Below are 24,090 nucleotides of genomic sequence, written 5' to 3'. Positions count from 1 at the left end.
CACTGCCTTCCTGAAGACAAACAATGTATACGAAATGCTTCAGTCTGGTTTTAGACCCCATCATAGCACTGAGACTGCACTTGTGCATGTGGTAAATTACCTTTTAATGGCGTCAGACCGAGGCTCTGCATCTGTCCTCGTGCTCCTAGACCTTAGTGCTGCCTTTGATACCATCGATCACCACATTCTTTTGGAGAGATTGGAAACCCAAATTGGTCTACACGGACAAGTTCTGGCCTGGTTTAGATCTTATCTGTCGGAAAGATATCAGTTTGTCTCTGTGAATGGTTTGTCCTCTGACAAATCAACTGTAAATTTCGGTGTTCCTCAAGGTTCCGTTTTAGGACCACTAATGTTTTCACTATATATTTTACCTCTTGGGGATGTCATTCGAAAACATAATGTTAACTTTCACTGCTATGCGGATGACACACAGCTGTACATTTCAATGAAACTGTCACGTTCTGACCTTAGTTCCTTTGTTTTGTCTTTTGTTTTAGTATGGTCAGGGCGTGAATTGGGTGGGTTGTCTATGTTAGTTTTTCTATGATTTTCTATTTCTGTGTTTGGCTTGATATGGTTCTCAATCAGAGGCAGCTGTCAATCGTTGTCCCTGATTGGGAACCATATTTAGGTAGCCTGTTTTCTGTTGGGTTTTGTGGGTGGTTATTTTCAGTCTTTGTGTGTATGCACCAGACAGAACTGTTTTCGGTTGTTTCTTTGTTATTTTGTTATTCAGTGTTCTGTTTTGATAATTATTAAACATCATGAACGCTTACCACGCTGCACCTTGGTCCCCACCTTCTTCCACCGACGACAGCCGTTACAGAAACATGGTGAAGCCTCAAAATTGCCCTCGCTCGAAGCCTGTGTTTCAGTCATAAGGAAATGGATGGCTGCAAACTTTCTACTTTTAAACTCAGACAAAACAGAGATGTTTGTTCTAGGTCCCAAGAAACAAAGAGATCTTCTGTTGAATCTGATAATTAATCTTGATGGTTGTAAAGTCGTCTCAAATAAAACTGTGAAGGACCTCGACGTTACTCTGGACCCTGATCTCTCTTTTGACGAACATATCAAGACTGTTTCAAGGACAGCTTTTTCCATCTACATAACATTGCAAAAATCTGAAACTTTCTGACCAAAAATGATGCAGAAAAATTAGTCCATGCTTTTGTTACTTCTAGGTTAGACTACTGCAATGCTCTACTTTCCGGCTACCCAGATAAAGCACAAAATAAACTTCAGTTAGTGCTAAATACGGCTGCTAGAATCATGACTAGAACCAACGTTTTTTTATCGTATTACTCCAGTGCTAGCCTCCCTACACTGGCTTCCTGTTAAGGCAAGGGCTGATTTAAAGGTTTTACTGCTAACCTACAAAGCATTACATGGGCTTGCTCCTAACTATCTTTCCGATTTGGTCCTGCCGTACATACCTACACGTACGCTACGGTCACAAGATGCAGGCCTCCGAATTGTCCCTAGAATTTCTAAGCAAACAGCTGGAGGCAGGGCTTTCTCCTAGAGCTCCATTTTTATGGAATGGTCTGCCTACCCATGTGAGAGACGCAGACTTGGTCTCAACCTTTAAGTCTTTACTGAAGATTCATCTCTTCAGTGGGTCATATGATTGAGTGTAGTCTGGCCCAGGAGTGTGAAGGTGAACGGAAAGGCTCTGGAGCAACGAACCACCCTTGCTGTCTCTGCCTGGCCGGCTCCCCTCTCTCCACTGGGATTCTCTGCCTCTGACCCTATTACAGGGGCTGAGTCACTGGCTTACTGGTGCTCTTTCATGCCGTCCCTAGGAGTGGTGCGTCACTTGAGTGGGTTGAGTCACTGACGTGAGCTCCCTGTCTGGGTTGCCCCCCCCCCCCCCCCCCCCCCCTCCCTTGGGTTGTGCCGTTGCGGAGATCTTTGTGGGCTATACTCGGCCTTGTCTCAGGATGGTAAGTTGGTGGTTGAATATATCCCTCTAGTGGTGTGGGGGCTGTGCTTTGGCAAAGTGGGTGGGGTTATATCCTTCCTGTTTGGCCCTATCCGGAGGTATCATCGGATGGGGCCAAAGTGTCTCCTGACCACCTCCTGTCTCAGCCTCCAGTATTTATGCTGCAGTAGTTTATGTGTCGGGGGGCTAGGGTTAGTTTGTTATATCTGGAGTACTTCTCCTGTCTTATGCGGTGTCCTGTGTGAATTTAAGTATGCTCTCTCTAATTCTCTCTTTCTCTCTCTCGGCGGACCTGAGCCCTAGGGCCATGCCTCAGGACTACCTGGCATGATGACTCCTTGCTGTCCCCAGTCCACCTGGCTGTGCTGCTGCTCCAGTTTCAACTGTTCTGCCTGCGGCTATGGAACCCTCACCTGTTCACCGGAAGTGCTACCTGTCCCAGACCTGCTGTTTTCAACTCTCTAGAGACAGCAGGAGCGGTGGAGATACTCTTAATGATCGGCTATGAAAAGCCAACTGACATTTACTCCTGAGGTGCCGACTTGCTGCACCCTCGACAACTACTGTGATTATTATTATTTGACCATGCTGGTCATTTATGAACATTTGAACATCTTGGCCATGTTCTGTTATAATCTCCACCCGGCACAGCCAGAAGAGGACTGGCCACCCCTCATAGCCTGGTTCCTCTCTAGGTTTCTTCTTATGTTTTGGCCTTTCTAGGGAGTTTATCCTAGCCACTGTGCTTCTACACCTGCATTGCTTGCTGTTTGGGGTTTTAAGCTGGGTTTATGTACAGCACTTTGAGATATCAGCTGATGTAAGAAGGGCTATATAAATAAATTTGATTTGATAATGAAGAGCCCTTAATGCTTTCTTTGGCAGGACAAGCTTCCTATAATCCATAGCCATTTATCCTGGCATTAACTGTCCTCTTTATCTTCCTGCAGACTGCACACATTAGGAACAGCCAAACACCTATTGAACATAAATATTCACGCTATTCAAATCAAAGGGCCTGAGAAAATATTGTCAGGCCCGTCTCTAGGACAACAGATAGTGTCCATCCCAAATGGCTCCGAAATCTCTATAGTGCACTACTTAGTCAAAAGTACTGCTCTATATAAGGAAAATGGTGCCATTTTGGATGCACCCATAGTGTCGGATAGCCTTTCATGTGCTTCTTATTCCTTATAGCTGTTTGTGCTGACAATAAGGAAAGCACATCGTCTTAATTGAAACTATAATTTCCAAACTATCCTCTATTAGGGATTTGTTATCCAGGCACATAAGTCAATATTTCACAGTCACAGTGACCTTATAAACTATTGGGAAACACTAAATCCGTCATAGTATACTCATTGGTCTGCATGGTGTTTACCGGTAACAACTTAGTATTCAATATGGTATATTGAAACAACCATAGGCAATCATCTGCCACGAGAGAATGAGCTGGAATGAGATGTTTTCCTTATTTTCAAAGAAAGAATACACAGTGTTACATGTTATGATTTATCTCTTTATAAAAATTACAGTTACAGTTGTATACAGTTCCTCAAATTTCCCGAAATCAATTCAAATGAGATGCTCTTCATTCAGTGAGCTATTCAACAACGCAGACACACTGAACCATGAACATAGCATTCAGTATATTTTAAAGTCCTTCCATCATTTGTAACCTGAAATGGTAATGGATGGGAAATTATCCATCAGGTTTAGAGGGTGCGGTGTTACGTTCTTGTACATCTGTGTCATTGAATTTTCAAGACACTCTCCAGAACCAAAACAAGACCAAGGTCACTTGAATTTCAGCATTATCATAGCCAAGAAAAAAAACGTGTCAAACTTTCCATTAAAGGACAATAATAAAAGAAAGAGTTAGTTATCCTTGGTTTAAAACCGGCATGGCACTAAGGATTTTGTGTGGGCACTGTATTGAGTAGTTGTGTGTGTGGGGCAGGGGATTGAAACACTTTCATTTTGCTAAAGACCATCTGAGTGAGCACTGTGCACCACCCTCAAATACATCTCCCATTGTGTATATCTTAGTAATCAGTGATTTTCAAAATGGTAACACAAATGACATAAAACTGAGGGATACATATACTAGTACGTTTTATTTTATTTTAATAGCCTTCTTTGTTTTTATTGATCTATACAATATATGGCATATTTCTGTTCACTGTCTTGCTTTCAAAATAATAGATAGTTATCTCTAAGTCTCTACACATCACCAGTGGGAAAACCAATTTTATAGTGTCCACAACGCATACAAATAGATGTTTTGCAGTATAAAGGACTTACATATGTTTTCTTATTAAATAACAGGTAAATAAAATGGAAAATGTATAATGTGTCATGTTTTTGGCATTTGAAAGTGTTTTTACATGGCGCCAAAGTCAAGGGACAGCATTTACCACTGCAATTCAATAATGACTCTTTTACTTCCTGCTACATTGATGAAACGCAGTACCTTGAGGGTCTTCTTTTTCAGAGAAGGATCAACGTTATATATCCCAAGAGAATGTCAAACTCTGAGAATGTTAGGGAAGAGGGACCAAGGTGTGGAGAGAGTGGCCTCTTTCATTCAGAGGTAATGCAAAATAAAGATTGTGCTGGGCATTTTTAATCTCTGTGCTTTTCTAATAACCGTTTTCTGTGTTCATGCAAGTGACTGACTGAAAAAATCCTCACTATCAGTAGCTGCAATTTGGCAGTACGCCCAGACCTTTGTTTTGAGAACAAAATATATCTTAGTTTCAAGGTCTCAGCTTAGAGAGAACAAGCATCGTATTGGTCTGTCACATGTTATGAACCAGTATTGGTCGGTCACATGAATGAAACAAAATGCTATTTATGAATTAATTACGCTTAATCATGCAAATATAACTTGTCTGTGTATAGCCGTAAATAAGACAACTGCTGGGACTGCCCCAGGAGAGCTCCTGATTGACATGTGTACTATGGTGCATTGAGTTGGTTGGAACCTCTCCAGCATGCTGATAATAAAGGATGTTTCATTTAAGATTGACTAAGTCTCCCTGGTAGTATTTTCCATGACATTGTGGTGAATTTCCACGACAGGATATGTCAGTAACAAGAACAAAGCACGTATCTACTCTGCCTACTTACCTACCCCTAATTAAAAGGCCTGATGGAGGGATTTGGAGATTTTTTTATTTTCGAGTGGCCAATCTCCTCAAGAGGACGTTGGGAGGACAAATGCTGAGGGCAGCCTTTGAGGATTATGTGTGTGTGTGTGTGTGTGTGTGTGTGTGTGTGTGTGTGTGTGTGTGTGTGTGTGTGTGTGTGTGTGTGTGTGTGTGTGTGTGTGTGTGTGTGTGTGTGTGTGTGTGTGTGCGTGTGCGTGTGTGTGTACCATTCAAAAGTTTGGGGTTACTAATACATTTCCTTGTTTTTGAAAGAAAAGCTCATTTATTTGTACATTAAAATCACATCAAATAGACCAGAAATACAGTGTAGACATTGTTAATGTTGTAGATGACTATTGTAGCTGGAAACGGCAGATTTTTAATGGAATATCTACATAGGCGTACAGAGGCCCATTATCAGCATATAAGGGCACAAGGCGAGACCCAAATGCAGACACAGGAGGCAGATGGTAGAGCTCTGATATTTATTATAACAAAGGGAGTAGGCAAAGGTAGGTCAGGGACAGGCGAGAGTTCATAAACCAGGTCAGAGGACAGGCAGTCTCGAGGTCAGGCCAGGCAGGGGTCAGAAACCAGATCCGAGTCCAAAAACAGTACAGGGGGATAGGCAGGCTGGTAGTCAGAAAAGGCAGAGTGGTCAGGCATGCGGGTTCGGAGTCAGTACAGGCAAGGGTAGAAACCAGGAGGACTAGAACAAACAGAGACTGGGAAAAATAGGAGCAAGGAAAAATGCTGGTTGACTTGACAAACAAGACGAACTGGCACAGAGAGACAAGAAACACAGGGATATATACACCGGGGATAATAAGTGACACCTGGAGGGGGTGGAGAGAATCACAAGGACAGGTGAACAAGATCAGGGTGTGACACAGCAACCATCACTCCTGTGTTCCAATGGCACGTTGTGTTAGCTAATCGAAGTTTATCATTTTAAAAGGCTAATTGATCATTAGAAAACCCTTTTGCAATTAGGTTAGCACAGCTATTATGCTGATTTAAAGAAGCAATAAAACAGCAATAAAGCCTTCTTTAGACTAGTTGAGCATCTGGAGCATCAGCATCTCTTCACGGTTGACGTTGAGACGGGTGTTTTGCGGGAACTATTTAATGAAGCTGCCAGTTGAGGACTTGTGAGGCATCTGTTTCTCAAACTAGATACTCTAATGTACTTGTCCTCTTGCTCAGTTGTGCACCTGGGCCTCCCACTCCTCTTTCTATTCTGGTTAGAGCCAGCTTGCACTGTTCTGTGAAGGGAGTAATGCACAGCGTTGGACGAGATCTTCAGTTTCTTGACAATTTCTCGCATGGAATAGCCTTCATTTCTCAGAGAAAGATTAAACTGACGAGTTTCAGAAGAAAGGTCTTTGTTTCTGGCCATTTCCAGCCACAATAGTCATTTAAAACATTAACAATGTCTACACTGTATTTCTGATCAATTTGATGTTATTTTAATGGACCAAAAAATGTGCTTTTCTTTAAAAACAAGGACATTGCTAAGTGACCCCAAACTTTTGAACGGTAGTGTGTTTATATATATATATATATGTACATGTATATATAATTTTTTGTTGTTACAAATCACCTTTAACAAATTAGCCTATGTTCATTTAATACTTTTAAAATATTTTCATCCACTCCCCCCCACACAGGAAGGAAAATGGTCATCAATAAACTGACTAAGCCTCATTGTACAGTTTTCCTTTTGAGCTAAAGGATAAGGTCACAAACTACCGACTGAGTTTTAGGTTAAATCCACAGGGGTTGTCAACAGCAACCACTTACATCTTGCCAAAGCTGCTCATTCCTCTGTTATTCATTAAGTATATAAAGTGGTTTCCATTTACTGGGAGTTCACTATCCAACAAAATCTTATTTTTGCTTTAAAGCACAACAGAATTTACTCGGGATATAATGGTTGCCAGTGTGCAGTACTCTTAAGACACTTGGGCTGATCACCAAAGCAGTGTTAATTAAGGCTAAGCTTTAATTCTTAAGACAAATGATGAGCCTCTTGTGCTGAGAGTAGCCCTGTCTACTGAACTCAAAGGCTGCACAGTATATCTTTATATCCACCTTTCACATCTAAAATGTATTCGCCAAGGCTTGTGGATGAAAATCACTATTCAGCAAATACACTTGGACCACAAACTTTACACAAACCAAAGGTTTTATTATTGGGAAGAATCCATTTCAATAACAACAAGGCTATAAATCCTTTGAAGCTGAGTGGAAGAGGAAAGTGAATGAAAAAGGGTTGAAGAAGGAGGCGGTAGCAGGTCCATAGAAATACATTTTCACACATTAGAACTATTAGCTTATTGAGAGGTGGCTGACAGATTGAGGGCTTGCAGTTAAAGGGAGCTGTACCTGTGAAATAGTCTCCTCGTCTGAGTATTGATGAGTTTGCCTTCAAGCGACCTCCTCTAGGGAACTGTAGAATGTGTGTGTTTGTGTGTGTGTGTATCTTCTTACTACATCGTTCAACCGGAAACCTCTGTATGTGTATGTGCTGCACGTGTGTGTGTTGGGGGGGGGGGGGGGGGGCTGAATTGAGTAGCCTGGTGAATGGAGGCGCCTTTCTCATATTCTCCCAGACAGGACAGGACAACACCATACTCTTCGTGGTAACAGCTCCAGCTAAACACAACGCCATATTGACATAGATAATTATTAGGGAGAAAAACATCAAACTATGATTTGAGGAAGTTATTTCAAACTGTTAAAAACTTTGCTAATGCTGTAAGTTGAGAGAGTTGGAGTCTTAAAAAAATTTAAGTGTTTACTTCAGATGTTTCAGTCTTATGTGTGATGTGCAAGCACCTCCCTGTCACTGACATCATTTATTACAGCAGATACCTCCATACCATCTCCAAGGCACAGACCTGTGGCAGCGCCATCTATTACAAAAGGCCTGAGGGATACAGCGCAAAGGAAGATAAATGCATAACGTAGCCTATTCTTCATTTTATTCTTCTTCATTTACCTTTCTCTACATTGATTATCTGGACTGACGTTCAATTCTATAAAGGTGCTGAAACTGCAGGACTTCCAATCACAGTTTACTGAGTCTGGCAGTCCCTTGCTAATCTTGAAGAGTAGCCCCATTTTCTGCACAGAAATGTCAATACAGTACTTTTAATGTGCTGTTTTGTGTGTTACTTTTACAATATACCCAATCCCAGGAGGCCAGCTATCCATCTCAGAAGGCAGGACAGTATGACAGAAACTCAGATGCCCCATGGGTCAGGATAGGGTCAGGATAGTCTAATTATACTAAACAAAAATATTAACATGTAAAGTGTTGGTCCCATGTTTCATGAGCTGAAATAAAAGATCCTAGAAATTTTCCATTCACAAAAATAGCAAATTTCTCTCAAATTGTATGCACAAATTTGTTTACATCATTGTTAGTGAGCATTTCTCCTTTGCCAAGATAATCCATCCACCTGACAGGTGTGGCATATCAAGAAGCTGATTAAACAGTATGATCATTACACAGTTGCACCTTGTGCTGGGGACAATAAAAGGCCACTCTAAAATGCGCCGTTTTGTCACACAACACAATGCCACAGATGTCTCAAATTTTGAAGGAGCTGCAGGAATGTCCACCAGAGCTGTTGCCAGAGAATTGAATGTTCATTTCTCTACCATAAGCCACCTCCAGGCCACACAGGCCACACAACCCGCGGACCACATGTAACCACTCCAGCCAGGACCTCTACATCCGGCTTCTTCACCTGTTTGATTGTCTGAGACCAGCCACCAGAACAGCTGATGAAACTTAGGAGTATTTGTCTGTAATAAAGCCCTTTTGTGGATAAAACCTCATTATGAATGGCTGGGCATGGCTCCCAGTGGGTGGGACTATGCCCTCCCAGGCCCACCCAGGGCTGCGCACCTTCCCAGTCATGTGAAATCCATTGACAAATGTATTTCAATTGACTGATTTCCTTATATGAACTGTAACTCAGTAAAATCATTGAAATTGTTGCATGTTGCTTTTATATTTGTTCAGTCTAATAGGAGTCTAATAGGAGGCTCATTGAGTCTCAGAACTATGATGACATATTCATTTCATGTACAAAACTATTTCCCCCAGTGTATCAGGGAACCAGTAGGATCCTATATCAGCTATGAATTTCAAACTACATCCTCAAACGAATAAACATGAACAAATAACCAAATGGTCAAGCCCTATAAATAACCCGAAGCGGGACTCAAGCCCTATAAATAACCCGAAGCGGGACTCAAGCCCTATAGAGGTTTGCCTCGATGTTTATGAGACCTATTGATCCTAGAGAAACTGTGAACATCAACAGTCCAAATAGGGTGTGACAAGGACCCTATGGGCCCTAGTCAAAAGTAGTGCACTACATAGGGAATAGGGTGCCATTTGGGACACCACCCCCAGTCTATCTGTGCCAGTCGTCCACAGAGAATGGTGACAGGCAGCCACGCTAAAAGTTCAATTTCCAATGCTTTGTTGAAACATAATGTTTCACTTTATTTAATAATGCTTTAGTGATAATAGCTTTTTAGCTTTTGATGTTGATTCTGTTGAAAACAGATAATAGTGGTATCGCCTGTTCAAGGCCATAGCTACATACAGTGAGCTCCAAAAGTATTGGGACAGTGACAATTTTGTTGTTGCTTTGGCTCTATACTCCGGCACGTTGTATTTGAAATAATACAGTAACTATGAGGTTAAAGTGCAGACTATCAGCTTTAATTTGAGGGTATTTTTATCCATATCGCGTGAACCGTTTAGAAATTACACCACTTTTTGAACATAGTCCCCCATTTAAGGGGAACAAACGTATTGGCACAAATTCACGTGTATTAAAGTAGTCAAACATTTAGTATTTGGTCCAATACTCCTAGCACGCAATGACTACATCAAGCTTGTGACTCTACAAACTTGTTGGATGCATTTGCTGTTTGTTTTGCTTGTGTTTCAGATTATTTTGTTTCCAATAAAAATGTATGGTCAATAATGTATTGTGTCATTTTGGAGTCCCTTTTATTGTAAATAAGAATATAATATGTTTCTAAACACTTCTACATTCATGTGGATGCTACCATGGTTACAGATATGCCTGAAAGAATCGTGATTAATGATGAGTGAGAAAGTTACAGGCGTACAAATATCATACCCCCAAGACATGCTAACTTCACACCATTACAATGACATGGGGGGTTAGCATTTTGGGGGGGGTATGATATTTGTGCGTCCCAAGCCAGATTGTCTCCGTGTGGGCACACACACAAAGCACTCAAAGCAAAACAGTTTAAGCACCACCTTAGTCCCAAACCTGATACATCCAAATAAACAATGACAAAAAAAATCTAGAATTGAACTAATGCTGCTCGGACCTCACGCATCCCTTCAGTCCTGGCAGATTCTCTCGGTTTACACGCAGAATCTGCCCACAAGATTATCTGACCATGAGGCCATAAATAATGTACAAAATAAGAAAGGTCTGATCACCAGACCCTTATATAACCACTCCCTTCACATTGGTCTCCATACAGTCTCCCCATCACCTCACCACTCGGCTGCTGTGCATTTGATACCTATGTACCCCAGGGCGTCATCCCAAATAGCACCCTATTCCCTACATAATAATAACATTTGATTTGATGCACTACTTTTGACCAGGGCCCATAGGGAATAGGGTGCCATTTGGTACGTTACTCGGGACTCTCTCCTTTAGCACCTCTTCTCCTCTGTTTAACCACATTTCTTGTACCTCCAAAGTCCAAATATGTGCAGTCACACTGACCTGCTACTGTTAGACCATTCATCAACGTTCAACTGTCCAAACATCAGAGGTGTTAGGGAGACAGGATGGGCACAGTGGTTTGGAGAGCTTCCAGTGACCCTGGCCCTGGCTGTGACCTGTAATTCCATGGCCAGGTTAGGCTAGAGGACATGGCTATATTAGTGCTACAGAAGACATTGATCAGAGTTGTTTATAATTATAAATTGTTAAAGGCCCAGTGCAGTCGAAAACGAGATTTTTCTGTGTTTTATATACAATCGTGGCCAGTTTATTAGGTACACCCATCTAGTACCAGGTCGGACCCCCCTTTGCCTCCAGAACAGCCTGAATTATTTGGGGCATGGAAACATTGTTAAATTGGTATCAAGGGACTTAACGTGTGGCAGGAAAACATTCCCCACACCATTACACCACCGCCACCAGCCTGTACCGTTGATACCAGTCAGGATCGTGCCATGGACTCATGCTGCTTACTCCAAATCCTGACTCTGCCATCTGCATGACGCAACAGGAACCGGGATTTGTCGGACCAGGCAATGTTTATCCACTCCTCGATTGTCCAGTGTTGGTGATCGCGTGCCCACTGGAGATGCTGCTTCTTGTTTTTAGCTAATAGGAGAGGAACCTGGTGTGGTCGTCTGCTGCAATAGCCCATCAGTGAGAAGGGCGACGAGTTGTGCGTTCCGAGATGCCATTCTGCACACCACTGTTGTATTGCACCGTTATTTGCCTGTCTGTGGCCCTCCTGTTAGCTTGCACGATTCTTGCCAATCACCTTCGACTTCTCTCATCAACAAGCATTTTCACCCACAGAACTGCCACTGACTGGAGTTTTTTTTGTTTGTTGCACCATTCTCTGTACACCCTAGACACTGTCGTGGGTGAAAAGCCCAGGAGGGCGGTTGTTTCTGAGATACTGGATCCGGCACACCTGTCACCAACGATCATACCATGCTCAAAGTCGATTAAGTCACTCGTTTTGCCCATTCTAACATTCAATCTAACAGTAACTGAAGGCCTCGATGCCTGTCATCCTGCTTTATATAGCAAGCCATGGCCAAGTGACTCACTGTCCTTAGGATCGAGACATTTTTGTGAACGGGTAGTGTACCTAATAAACTGACCTCTGAGTGTATTTTTCCACACTATGAGGTTGGAATAATAATGTGAAATTGTGAAAATTATGATAAGTAATGACCTTTTAGTGTAAGAGCTGATTAAAAAGGCTGCCTGTAATTTCAGCCTGTTTTGGTGAGATGTAGTTTTGGCCTGCCTGGTAACATCACCAGGTGGTAAATGAGTTAATAGACCAATAAGAAAGAGATTTCCAAACCGCTCTGTCAATAACAGTTAGTTTTCAGTTTTCCCCTCCACACTCAGACAACTCTCTGACAGTCCTATCAAGAATTTTACTTGAGAAATTGCTTTTTACTAGAAGTGATTTTTTAAACATTTTTGACCATTTAAAAAAAAAAGAAAATCACAGTAATGTCCTTAATTGTTACCCAGAAATTATTTGATAAAAACGGCTGCATTGGACCTTTAATATCTGCCAAGGAAATGTATTCCTGCCTGAACAATAAGTTAATAAAATTATTTGGCAAAATTATTGATTTGCATTGTACAGAATGCAATTCTGAATCCGCACACCATCAATTCCAGTGTAGACTGTGGTACTATTTGTCCAGACTTTGAATGTGCTGTGGTGTGTCACCTAATAACCAACCCACTCCTCTGACAAGCTCACTCTATAACACTAAGATATCAGATAAATGTTGAAGTCACTTTGGTGCATAGGAGAGGGACGATGCCTGTCACCATAACATCTTTGCTTCCTGTTATTTGAACAGTGATAAGGATGCTCTTCATGCTCCCAGTGCCCAAGAGGTCAGGGAACCTCCAGTAGAGGATGGTACATTGGGCCCTAATCTCAGTTAATCCACAACTACAGTATCATGTAATTGGTCAGCTGCTGGATTAAGTTCTGTGCCCATACATGAGAAGAGATAAAGAGATGATAGAACTAGTAGTGGAACCAGAATGAGGAGCTCCACCCAATCTCTTTGAAAGTTACGGGCCGAATGTCCCCTCCCTTTCCGAAATTTGAAAGATATTAACATCTGCGAAATTATGATTTGTCCAGATAACCAGTGAAGAGAAACCCAAACACCAGAACTACTGCTGCTCGTTATCCCAACTGTAAGTCGTTCTGGATAAGAGCATCTGCTAAATGACTCAAGAGTAACTCCCACGCATCCCATTCCTTCCTGACAGATTCTTCGGTACCAGTTATATTTACGTAGATCTGTCCATGAGAGATGAATTGGGCCCTGACAACAAAAAACTGGTTGGCACGGTTTGAACCAGGGGTAGGGGTGTCTCCATTTTGGATACTCCCTGAGACTGTATAGCATGTGTACACTGTTTCCACTATACAGTGATACCAGTTTAGTCTGTGTTGATGATAGTTAGTGTTGGGTGACAACAAGGCTAAAATCTATTTCTGGGCAAGTGCTTCCCCAAGCACCCCTCGGCAAGTGGTGTCCCAGAGTCTGGACTCCTTATGTCCCTCATGTCCTAACAGGGGCATAATGTAGACGTTTTGCGGGGAGAGGATGTCGCTGGGCAGTGACCCAATAGAACTCTGCGGTTTATCCTGTGACAGGTTTCACACGCAGCTTGTGGCCAAGCCTACAAATAACAGCCAGGCGTCTTGTTTGCTCTCATTCTCTGGCCTGTTTCAGATTACTCACTGAGCCTTTGAAGTTTGCTGATGGACAGGCAGGGTTTTCCCCTTCCTCTCCTGCCAGAAAAAGATTGAGTCATCATCAGTTCCGGCGCTGCTACATATCTAGTGTAACCCCAGAATTAGACACATGCCTAGCTCAGGATTTTATCATAGGTCACATGTTGTTGTATCTCCTGAATTCACAGCAAGCCCCTGGGTATCAGAATGGTCATACATCAGTTGGGTTGCCATAGTGATCCCTTGGTTTTGTTCACTGGATCACTGTGTCAGCTCTACAGCACTGTGCTGTATACAGTGACTGCCTTACTTGCATTTTAAAGATGAAAGCAATCTATAGCGTAGTAGCATAAGCATTATGCCTTGTATCAATTCACACAAAATTGCAGAAAGGAAATTGACATAGCCAGCCTTGGTGAAATCAAACTAATGACACTGGAGGTTTAACGCCTGTCTGAGACGTTGTGTCATGAACCTGCCGCTCTCACTCACCGAAGGGTTTCACTGGTACGTTCCTAGCCTGCCATGGACCATTGAGCAATAAAAAGCTCTGTAACTAAATCCAGAGACTAATCCAGCCTGGACAATCGCTGGCAGACCTTCTAGCTGTGCAGAGCAGAGGCTCTGGCTGCAGACTGTCCCCATGCAGCACGGTTCTCATATCACAAGGCTGTCACAGTGTGGGTCCAGGAAACCATGGGGCACAGGAATGGTGTGGGAAGATTGAAGCACAAGGGAATGTGTTTTAATAGGAATGCCAGCATTTAGGATGGTCACTGGTATTTCCTTGATTGTGCAGCAGTTAAATGTGGTCTTGGTCTATAAAATGAAAAATGTCTATTGAAACACTTTAAAAAAGAGACAACAGAAGACGAGGTAGACAGAGTTATTGACTTTGAAATAAGAGTTGTCTGGCCATCAGACATATTTGTTAAAATGATCACTGTCTGAACATTTGATTTGAGAAATAAATAAACATAGGCTACTTGATGATGAGACTGGTTTTGAATTGTAGCCAGGCATTTTGATCAATTGCCAATCCTGTAGAATTAATTCTTAAAAATTAGCCTATAGTGGATAATAGTTGTCAAGTATGCCCTAAACTTTCATTATGAAATATCTTTATGGTTCTAATCATTCAAAACGAAAGTCATGCTTATAGTTAATGGATTAGCCTAAATACCTAAACACGTTAATAATCAGACATTCTCCAGCATTTTAGCTGATAATCTGGAAACATACTGTATGCTACTGTCTACTATGTTTGCACAGCACATTTACCTTTTATTATAATAAGTTTTATTAATTTAGCAGACGCACCTATCCAGAGTGACTTACAGGAGAAATTCGGGTTAAGTGCCTTGCTCAAGGGCACATCGACAGATGTTTCACCTAGTCGGCTCGTAGAGTCAATCCAGCGACATATCGGTCCAACGCTCTTAAAACCACCTAGCTTCCTGCCGCCCCAATCACTGATTTTCTTAGATGTAGCCTATGTTGTTTTTCATCTCAGCAAGGCAATGTGGATCAGACAATAAGCCTACTCAGTCAAATTATTGCTGAGATGTGGATTTCAGCACCACACGCACGTGGACAGCTCCTTGCTGCAATTATGCGCACTAAATTCTTGATTGCGCACTAACACTCCGTCCGATTTATTGGCTCTTGCAAAGTTGTCTTTTGATCACCAGTGAGGTGGCAGAGACAGGATCGCATGTCGACCCAACACCCCAGGTTACAATACTGCTTAGTGAACTCGTCACCTGACCCGTAAAAACACACCCATAATGGAATATACGATTGGTCCAAGGTGTCAAAGAGCCAATAAACTCTTGCTCGGACGGTGCAACATATTCGCATAGTTCGGAAGGAAGACCATGAGCCAGGCGCACGCGGGTCTTTGATGGGATATTGCCTCTATCAGTTTTTTTCTGGTAATAGAACTCGTGAATAAGAATAGAAGAGAATTTATTGCAATGAAAGATGGAGATAGTCAATTATGAAATGCAATCAACCGGTAACATTTCTCCGGATTTAATTTCTACACAAACGTGACAAATAAAATTGGCTGCACTGAAATTCGAAATAGTTGGCTATAGGGCTAGACCTATGCTAGTTTTTATTCTGATAATAGTAACTTTTACATTTCATTACGATGAAATGGCAACGAAATACCAGCTTGAAATAAACTTGAGAAAAATGTCACAGACTAGATATAGCCTCGCCCAAATATCAAACGTGTGTATTTAAGAAACGAAGGAAGACATCGGTTGTCCTATACCTTGAAACAACTTGAAATAAAGACGCAGAATTATTTTTGAATGAGAGATTCAGTTGGACAGGGGGGTATGGCATTCCAACCGTTTTTACCAAACACTGCTTCGGATATCACCATCGACACAATGCTGGCCCGACAACCTCCGTTTTTCCCTGTCATTGCGCTAACTTCCCACAGGTCTCTTCCCTTGCCTGTTGCGCAAAGGCACCCCACGCGGGATCTAGGCAATGCCGAAACGATCCTCCGCTTATCCTCGCTGGAACACCATGCTGCCACCCAGTCTGCCAAGCTCAGGCCTCCTAAAACGGGGGGGACAGAGAATGCCACCGAGGATGATCCAAAGGTTAACTTGGAGGCGAGGGACCTTTGGACACAATTCCACAAATTCGGCACTGAAATGGTCATAACAAAATCAGGAAGGTAAATGTTATGACATATCATCAATAACCATGTAGATTATAACGTTGATCGTTTTTAATTTAGAGGACTGTAGGATGATTTGAAATCGATGTGTGTTCCCTTTACTCCAGGCGCATGTTTCCAGCGTTCAAAGCCAGATGTACTGGCTTGAACAAAATGGCAAAATATATTTTGCTGATGGATATTGTGGCGGCCTACGAGTGCAGGTACAGGTTTCACAACTCACATTGGATGGTGTCAGGAAAGGCAGATCCTGAAATGCCAAAGAGGATGTACATACACCCAGACAGTCCCGCTTCTGGCGAGCAATGGATGTCAAAAGTGGTCAATTTTCACAAACTAAAATTGACAAACAACATCTTGGACAAGCATGGGTTTGTACGTTCCAAATATGCGTTTTGTGTTAATAATGTAGTATTTGCATGTGTAGTTTGACTCATTTAATGTATTGTTACATTAGCTACAATATAACTGAAATATACAATTTTTTATTGAACTGCGTAAAGTTCCAGTTGATGACTAGGCCTAATGTATTCTTTAAAATGTATTTTGTCTCCAATTGCAGACGATTCTTAACTCAATGCACAAATACCAGGTTAGGTTTCACGTTGTGAGGGCCAACGCAATCCTCCAACTGCCATATAGCACGTTCATGACCTATGTCTTTTCTGAGACAGAATTCATCGCTGTAACTGCATATCAAAACGATAAGGTAGGCCCTTCGTAATTTTATAAAGCAAGTTTCAGAATAACATTATATTTTTCGTATTGGTAGACCTCAGGAAAATGGAAATTAAACGCATGACAGAAATGACCCATAAAGAGTTTGTAAAGAGTTTATGTTGTGGCCTAAATTAATTACTGACTTATTGCTAAATAGCCTACTCTATTGCGGATTAGTTACCCAAGGCTCAATATCTGGCAAGCAATGAAATGTAGATTTTATGTTGTCAAATGTATTGTTCTAAATGTGCAATATTTTAATAAGGTTAACTAACAGCTTATAAAACCTTTACGAACTTCTTGTGAAAAAAATATTTTGTTTGAAACTATTCCTGAGCTATCCCTGTAATTGGCCTAAGAGACTCTAATTATTAGTGTTAAAATGTGATAAATTACTGGTCTAATGTTTAGAAACATTACAGTCATTTCTATATTTTCAGATTACACAACTGAAAATTGATAACAATCCTTTCGCCAAAGGATTCCGTGACACTGGCAATGGGAGAAGAGAAAAAAGGTGAGACAAAAAACCCCGACAAAACGTAAATTAAAATAATTTACATTTACATTTAAGTCATTTAGCAGATTTATCCAGAGCGACTTACAAATTGGTGCATTCACCTTATGATATCTAGTGGAACAACCACTTTACAATAGTGCATCTAACTCTTTTAAGGGGGGGGGGTTAGAAGGATTACTTTATCCTATCCTAGGTATTCCTTAAAGAAGTGGGGTTTCAGGTGTCTCCGGAAGGTGGTGATTGACTCCGCTGACCTGGCGTCGTGAGGGAGTTTGTTCCACCATTGGGGTGCCAGAGCAGCGAACAGTTTTGACTGGGCTGAAAATAAATAATTTTATAAACTCTTAATTGTCAAAAGTGAAATATGTTATTTTTTTGAGTAGGAAACAACTGGGGATTAATACACAAAGGTCCAATGAGACGCAAATGCAAGAAGACAATGACATATCTTGTGACTCTTTGGATGAGGCTCCACTGAAAAGCGCAGGAAACTCAAAATCAACCGGTTTGTATGATAACGAAATGAAGAGCTAAAAATGTTGCTTTAATTCTTACTATAAGAATTGTTTAGCCTCAACTTGTTCTCAGTTTACAAACAACATTGTATTTTTATAATCACGTTAGATGTTTGCAAAAGTGCCAACGAAAGCAGTCAAGAAAGCAAGGATGGGCATTACGTTGGACAAGACTTGCGAAAAATCTCAACTGCCACAGAGAAACTGAAACCTGGTCCAAATATTATCACAGCGCACTGCAAAACGGACAGGGCTTTAGCGGACTCATTCGGCGCCGAAACAGACCCAGATAATCAAAAACAGGACCATATAAATGCCATAACTGGCGGTAGGACACGTTGCTTTAGAGCAGAGGAGCCGAATGCAACGGAGTCATTCCAGCCTCTAACCGTGGAAACGGACCAAAGAGCTCACATCACAGGCCTAGAATGCAGTAATTTTCTTCACTGCTATTCTTATCCACCGGATTTAACAAGATATATCATCAACCCCTTGGGTGTCGCACAATGTCTCCTACACCCCGCTGCCCATATCAACATGCAGGGGAGAACTTTCTCCAGTGTAGCAGCCATGGGTCACAGGCTGGCAGCTGTGTCATCTGGCGGAGTGTGCGCCATGGGCACGGCTGGTATCCTGGCATCTTCTTTACAAAGAGTGTCAGGAACGTCAGGATTACCCGTGAACTTTCAGCAGCATGCTATGGCATCACAGGTATGCCAGTCATTTATTAATCCAGCAACGATACTCAATTGGCTGCCTTTATATGTGTGCCCATGACGCACGTAAATTAAGTAGGCTAATTTAAGTCCTTATTTTGAAAATAACAGTAAACTTTGCCTGCTCTAACCGCTCTTTCTTCATTTCCCACGCAGGGCCTCACCGTTTCGCCAATTGGTGGTATTTCCCCCTACCCCTACTCCTATTTGGCAGCAGCGGCTCCTCACTCCACCACAGCATCGACCCCAGTGCGCCCTCGTACTCGGTTCAGACCCTACTCCATTCCCAATAGCGTACCAGACAACTGTTCGACACCACTGACATCAATTCATCTTATGACTGATAGAGACGTGAATTGTTACATTTTTGGAAATAGTCCGATTGCTGCCAGATTGAACTGTAGGCCTACGTCAGAGGTCAACATCGATTCCTTGCCACTTGGTTATTGTGCGCCACTGGCAAAAAGCGTATCCAGCAAGGATGGCATGGATCAGCTTCAATGTATGCAACAGTTGGTCGGTGGCATAGACTCCTAGACAGAGACTTATCTTCCCAGGGCATAAATCTAACAAACTGATTAAAATTATGAGATTTTTCTTTATTGCATACGAATGAAGATTGAAATGTTTGATATCAAACCAAAATGCATTTAAAAAAGTATTATAATGCAGAATGTATAACATTGTTTACGTCTGTGGAATATGGTTGCGCTTGTGTGTTGTTACTGTAATTTGTTTGTTGATGGCACTAAAGTTTATCTGCTATAAATCTCCAATGTTTTCACTCAGCCAATTACTTCTATAGAAACAGTTTTGAACCTCTATATTTTCCAACCAAAGAACGAGTGTAGTTTCAAATGTAAATATGATTTATTTCGGCTTAGAAGTCTTTGAGAAATTGGAGAAATTCGTCTTCTATTCATTCCCATTTTTATGGAGGAATATTTTTGCTGACTTGTTAAACATTGAAAAGTCAATGGTGTGTCAATTACCAATATAATTTGCAGTTTCAATATTTTATGAAGACAATATTGTCAAAATAACCATTACATGTTTTTGTAGATCCAAAACATTGTCACAATATTTTTAGGGAGAATATTGTATACCTATAAATTATTACAACCAATTATTGGTTTATCAGACATAGGCCTATAGCTCTTTGCGTGTTTGTTCATTTGAATAACTGCACTTGAATGCGTTTTATGAACTCCACAAAATAATGTTAAACGAAATAAAAGTATTCCGTTAAACAGTCTATTTATGTTTTAATGATTGAGGAAGTGTTTGAATGGATGTTCATATCTATGCACTTTATGTTTTAAAAGTTTCATATTATTTAAAACGAAAAAAGTTATACATTAATTGGCTACATCCGTACTGTGTACGTTTTGAACACTTGAAAATGATACCTACTGTGCAAAATTATTTAATTTGTTTATCCCAATGTTGGCTACTTTCATTTGAATACTTATAAAAAAAAATGTTGTTCCAAAGATATGTATTTTTAAGTTATTGTTCTTCATTAGATGATAAATGATATTGTTGGATATATCGTTCCGTTATCTCTTTAAACAAATTGTTATATATAGTGCCAAATACGGGTAATTTGGCTTGTAACCACAGCGGAACCCTTTTGCTGCTATATGGAACCTTTTATTGAAGATCTATAAAGAACCGGGCTCATAAGGTTCTAAATGGAACCTGTATGGTGCTAAAAAGCAGGGTTTCCCAAACTCGATCCTGGGGGGCCCTGGTTGCATCACTACCCTAGCACTACACAGCTGATTTAAATGTGGGCAGGACCGAGTTTGGGAAACCCTGCTATAAAAAACATTTCTTCAAGTTCTATATACTACCAACAAAAGGTTACAACCCTTTTTGGGATTATGACACTTTTTATGGTTCTTTATAGAACATTTATGGAAAATGGCTTCATAAATAACCGTTCTCAATCTCAAAAGGTTCTTTAAAGAACCATACATGATTTTTTTATTCTGGTTTAATAGCTACATTGTATTGTTAAAATCCCCCCCTGGGTGCCAGTGGTGTAAAGTACTTAGGTAAAAATACTTTAAAGTACTACTTAAGTAGTTTTTTATGGTATCTGTACTTTACTTTACTATTTATATTTTTGACGTTTACTTTTACTTCACTAGATCCTTAAAGAAAATATTGTACTTTTTACTCCATACATTTTCCCTGACAATCTAAAGTACTCCTTGCAGTTTGAACGCTGAGCAGAACAGGATAATTTGGAAATTCACTCGCTTATCAAGAGAACACGTGGTCATCCCTACTGCCTATGGTCTGGCGGACTCACGAAACACAAATGCATCTTTTGTAAATAATGTCTGAGTGTCGGAGTGTGCTCCTGGCTATGCGTACATTTTAAAATAAGAACATGGTGCCGCCTGCTTTGCTTAATATAAGGAATTTGAAATGATTTATACTTTTACTTTCGATACTTGTTTTGTAGCGACCGGCACAGACGTGTTATGTGTTAGGCTAGTAGGTGGTTGTGTTGTACTTACTAGTACCCAGTATTCGCGGGGTCCGACATGCCAATCAACCTGCTATCTGCCAATCACGGGAATGCCTGGAATGTTCTGATGCCGGGCATCCTGGCAGTTGGCGGAGTGGCGTGGAGGGGGGTTGGGCAGGGGGATGGAGCATTGGAAGTTAAGACCAGGTTTAGCCTTTGTTCTCTCTCTTATGTCTGGTCTTCACAAGAGAAGGTCATGGTTGGCTTGTGGTTATCTTTCATTTATTTGGCGTAGGCTACAAACAGTAGCCTGTGTAAAGTAGGGTTAATTCGTAAACTCAAACCTCTGTCTGGACAATTGTTCCTTTATGATCTAGTCAGGTCATTACATTGGTGTCAGAAGTGGGATTGAGTTTACGAATAGGGGCACACTGAGCTTCCAGGGAGGGCCGGAAGTCACCATGGCCCCCCCTAATGTCACATTCACTCAACCCAACAAACCCTTTACTCCAACAGTTAAAGCAGCAGAGACTTATGGCTGCCCCCCCTCCCCCACATCTGTGTGTGACTTTTCCCCAGCCCCCCTGTCACCTACGGCGGTGTGTTACATTCCCCCAGCTACCTCCACAACACAGCCCTCTGTGAGCCCCGGCCGCACCCCCCCAGCCCAGCTACCCCAGATGGGAGAGGAGAGGACACTGTCTGCAGTGAGGGAGATATGGGGGAGGAACTGTGTTGGTCTTGACCCCGAGCAGCAGGAACGGTTGTGGCAGTTGCTGTTTGAATTCAGAGACAGCTTTGCGCTGAGTGAGGAAGAGGTGGGTCAGACTCATCTGGTGCAGCATGAGATCGACACAGGTGATGCTCGGCCCATGAAGATGCGTCCCCGCCGTATCCCGCTGGCACGCCAGGAGGCGGCAGACAAGGCTGTTTTGGAGATGCAGCGGGCAGACTTCATTGAGCCCTCAGACAGCCCCTGGGCGGCGCCAGTCGTCATGGTTCCGAAGAAGGGGGGCAAGCTGAGGTTCTGTGCGGACTACAGGCGGCTGAATGAGTTAACCAGGAAGGACTCATACCCCAAACCACGTATCGATGAGTTGCTGGACCTGGTTAGGTGGTCCTCCTGGTTCTCCTCACTAGACCTCCGCAGTGGCTACTGGCAGGTGCCCCTGTCCCCAGAGGCCAGAGCCAAAACTGCGTTCTCCACTAACAGAGGACACTGGCAGTTCAAGGTCCTGTGCTTTGGCCTGTGCAACGCTCCAGATACTTTTGAGCGTTTGATGGACAGGGTGCTGGATGGCATCCCCCGACAGCAGTGTCTGGTATACCTTGATGACATCCTGGCCCATGGCAGCTCCTTCCAGTCAGCCCTGGGGGCGCTACGGCGTGTGCTGGAGAGGGTGGCTGCCGCAGGTCTGAAGCTCCACCCCGAGAAGTGCCACTTCATGAGGAGAGAGGTGTCCTTCTTGGGCCACCGAGTGGGGAAGGAGGGGATCAGCACCATGGAGGACAAGGTAGGGGCTGTCAGAGACTGGCCCACACCCACCGACCAGCGTCAGCTGAAGAGCTTCCTGGGCCTGGCCTCGTACTACATGAGGTTTGTACGGGGCTTCTCAAGCATCGTTGCTCCCCTGAACCGCCTGCTGCCGAAGGACAAGGCTTTCACTTGGACAGTGGAGTGTGAGGAGGCGTCACCCTCAAACTTGCACACCCTCAAACTTGCACTGATCGAGGCCCCCGTGCTCGCCCCCCCTGACCTCACCTTGCCCTTTATCCTGGACACAGACGCGAACAATGTGGGCATGGGTGGGGTGCTGGCCCAGGTGGGGCCAGAGGGGGAGAGAGTGGTGGCGTACTTCAGCAAAACATTTGACAAACATGAGCGCCGCTACTGTGTCACCCGGCGGGAGCTCTTGGCTGTTGTGGCTTCCGTCAAACACTTCAAGTACTACCTGGGTGGCCTGCCCTTTACTGTAAGGACTGACCACTCTGCTCTCCAGTGGCTCATGTCTTTCAGAGAGCCAGAGGGGCAGGTGGCTCGCTGGTTGGAGGAGCTTCAGCCGTATGACTTCACAGTGGTGCACAGGGCAGGGGCACGCCACTCCAACGCCGGCGCCATATCCCGTCGGCCCTGTACTGCAGACGGCTGCCGCCACTGTGAACGGAGAGAGGGACGGGAGAGAGCTGTGTGCAGAGGAGGGGGTCTGTGCCACAGTGTGTCGGGCGAGCGGGTCTGTCTGCTGTGAGCTGCAGACTGTCGACGTGGCTGAATGGTGGCAGCAGCAGGGACGGGACTCAGACCTACAGCCAGTGCTACAGTGGGTAGAGGCGCAGGTGAGGCCACCGTGGGAAGAGGTGACAGCGCTCTCACTCGAGACCAAAGGGTTGTGGTCAAAGTTTGCGGCTGGCTGATGGCGTGCATGGAAGGAGTCAGCTACGGGAGAGGAGAGGTGGCAGGTGGTGGTCCCGAAAGGACTGCGGGAGGCTGTGCTCCAGAGTACTCATGGGGGGGTGGGGACTGGACACTTTGGGGTCCCAAAAACACTGTGCCGCCTCCGTCAGGGCTTTTACTGGGGGCAGCACAAGAGGGATGTGGAGGACTTTTGCCGCCGCTGTGACAACTGCACAGCGAGAAAGGGCCCCCCAGGCCGCTCTCATGCTCAGCTCCAACAGTTCCCAGTGGGGGCTCCCATGGAGAGGGTGGGAGTGGATGTAGTTGGGCTGTTCCCCACCACAGACAGTGCTAACCGCTGGGTGCTCACGGCAATGGACTATTTTACAAAATG

The 24,090-nt window shown here is 43.1% G+C and overlaps 1 protein-coding gene across 1 annotated transcript; it reads left to right on the top strand.

Moving 5' to 3' along the window:
- Nucleotides 1-15,810: 15,810 nt before the first annotated feature.
- Nucleotides 15,811-20,086, top strand: LOC129826575 (T-box transcription factor TBX3-like). The gene is made up of 7 exons (XM_055887472.1): nucleotides 15,811-16,348; nucleotides 16,459-16,726; nucleotides 16,914-17,060; nucleotides 17,512-17,588; nucleotides 17,975-18,096; nucleotides 18,216-18,817; nucleotides 18,979-20,086. The coding sequence occupies exons 1-7, from the start codon at nucleotides 15,972-15,974 to the stop codon at nucleotides 19,357-19,359; spliced, it is 1,974 nt and encodes a 657-aa protein (XP_055743447.1). The 5' UTR covers nucleotides 15,811-15,971; the 3' UTR covers nucleotides 19,360-20,086.
- Nucleotides 20,087-24,090: the final 4,004 nt, after the last annotated feature.

Source organism: Salvelinus fontinalis, chromosome 28, assembly GCF_029448725.1.
Source record: "Salvelinus fontinalis isolate EN_2023a chromosome 28, ASM2944872v1, whole genome shotgun sequence".
In the NCBI taxonomy this organism is placed as follows: domain Eukaryota; kingdom Metazoa; phylum Chordata; class Actinopteri; order Salmoniformes; family Salmonidae; genus Salvelinus; species Salvelinus fontinalis.
This window is presented reverse-complemented; position numbering and strand designations above follow the sequence as displayed.

Excerpts from the sequence above, each read along its gene's own strand:
- LOC129826575 (XM_055887472.1), top strand. The coding sequence starts at position 15,972 with ATGAGAGATTCAGTTGGACAGGGGGGTATGGCATTCCAACCGTTTTTA. Across the intron at positions 18,097-18,215 it reads AGGAAACTCAAAATCAACCG|ATGTTTGCAAAAGTGCCAAC; the intron begins GTTTGTATGATA and ends TAATCACGTTAG. Across the intron at positions 18,818-18,978 it reads AGCATGCTATGGCATCACAG|GGCCTCACCGTTTCGCCAAT; the intron begins GTATGCCAGTCA and ends TTTCCCACGCAG.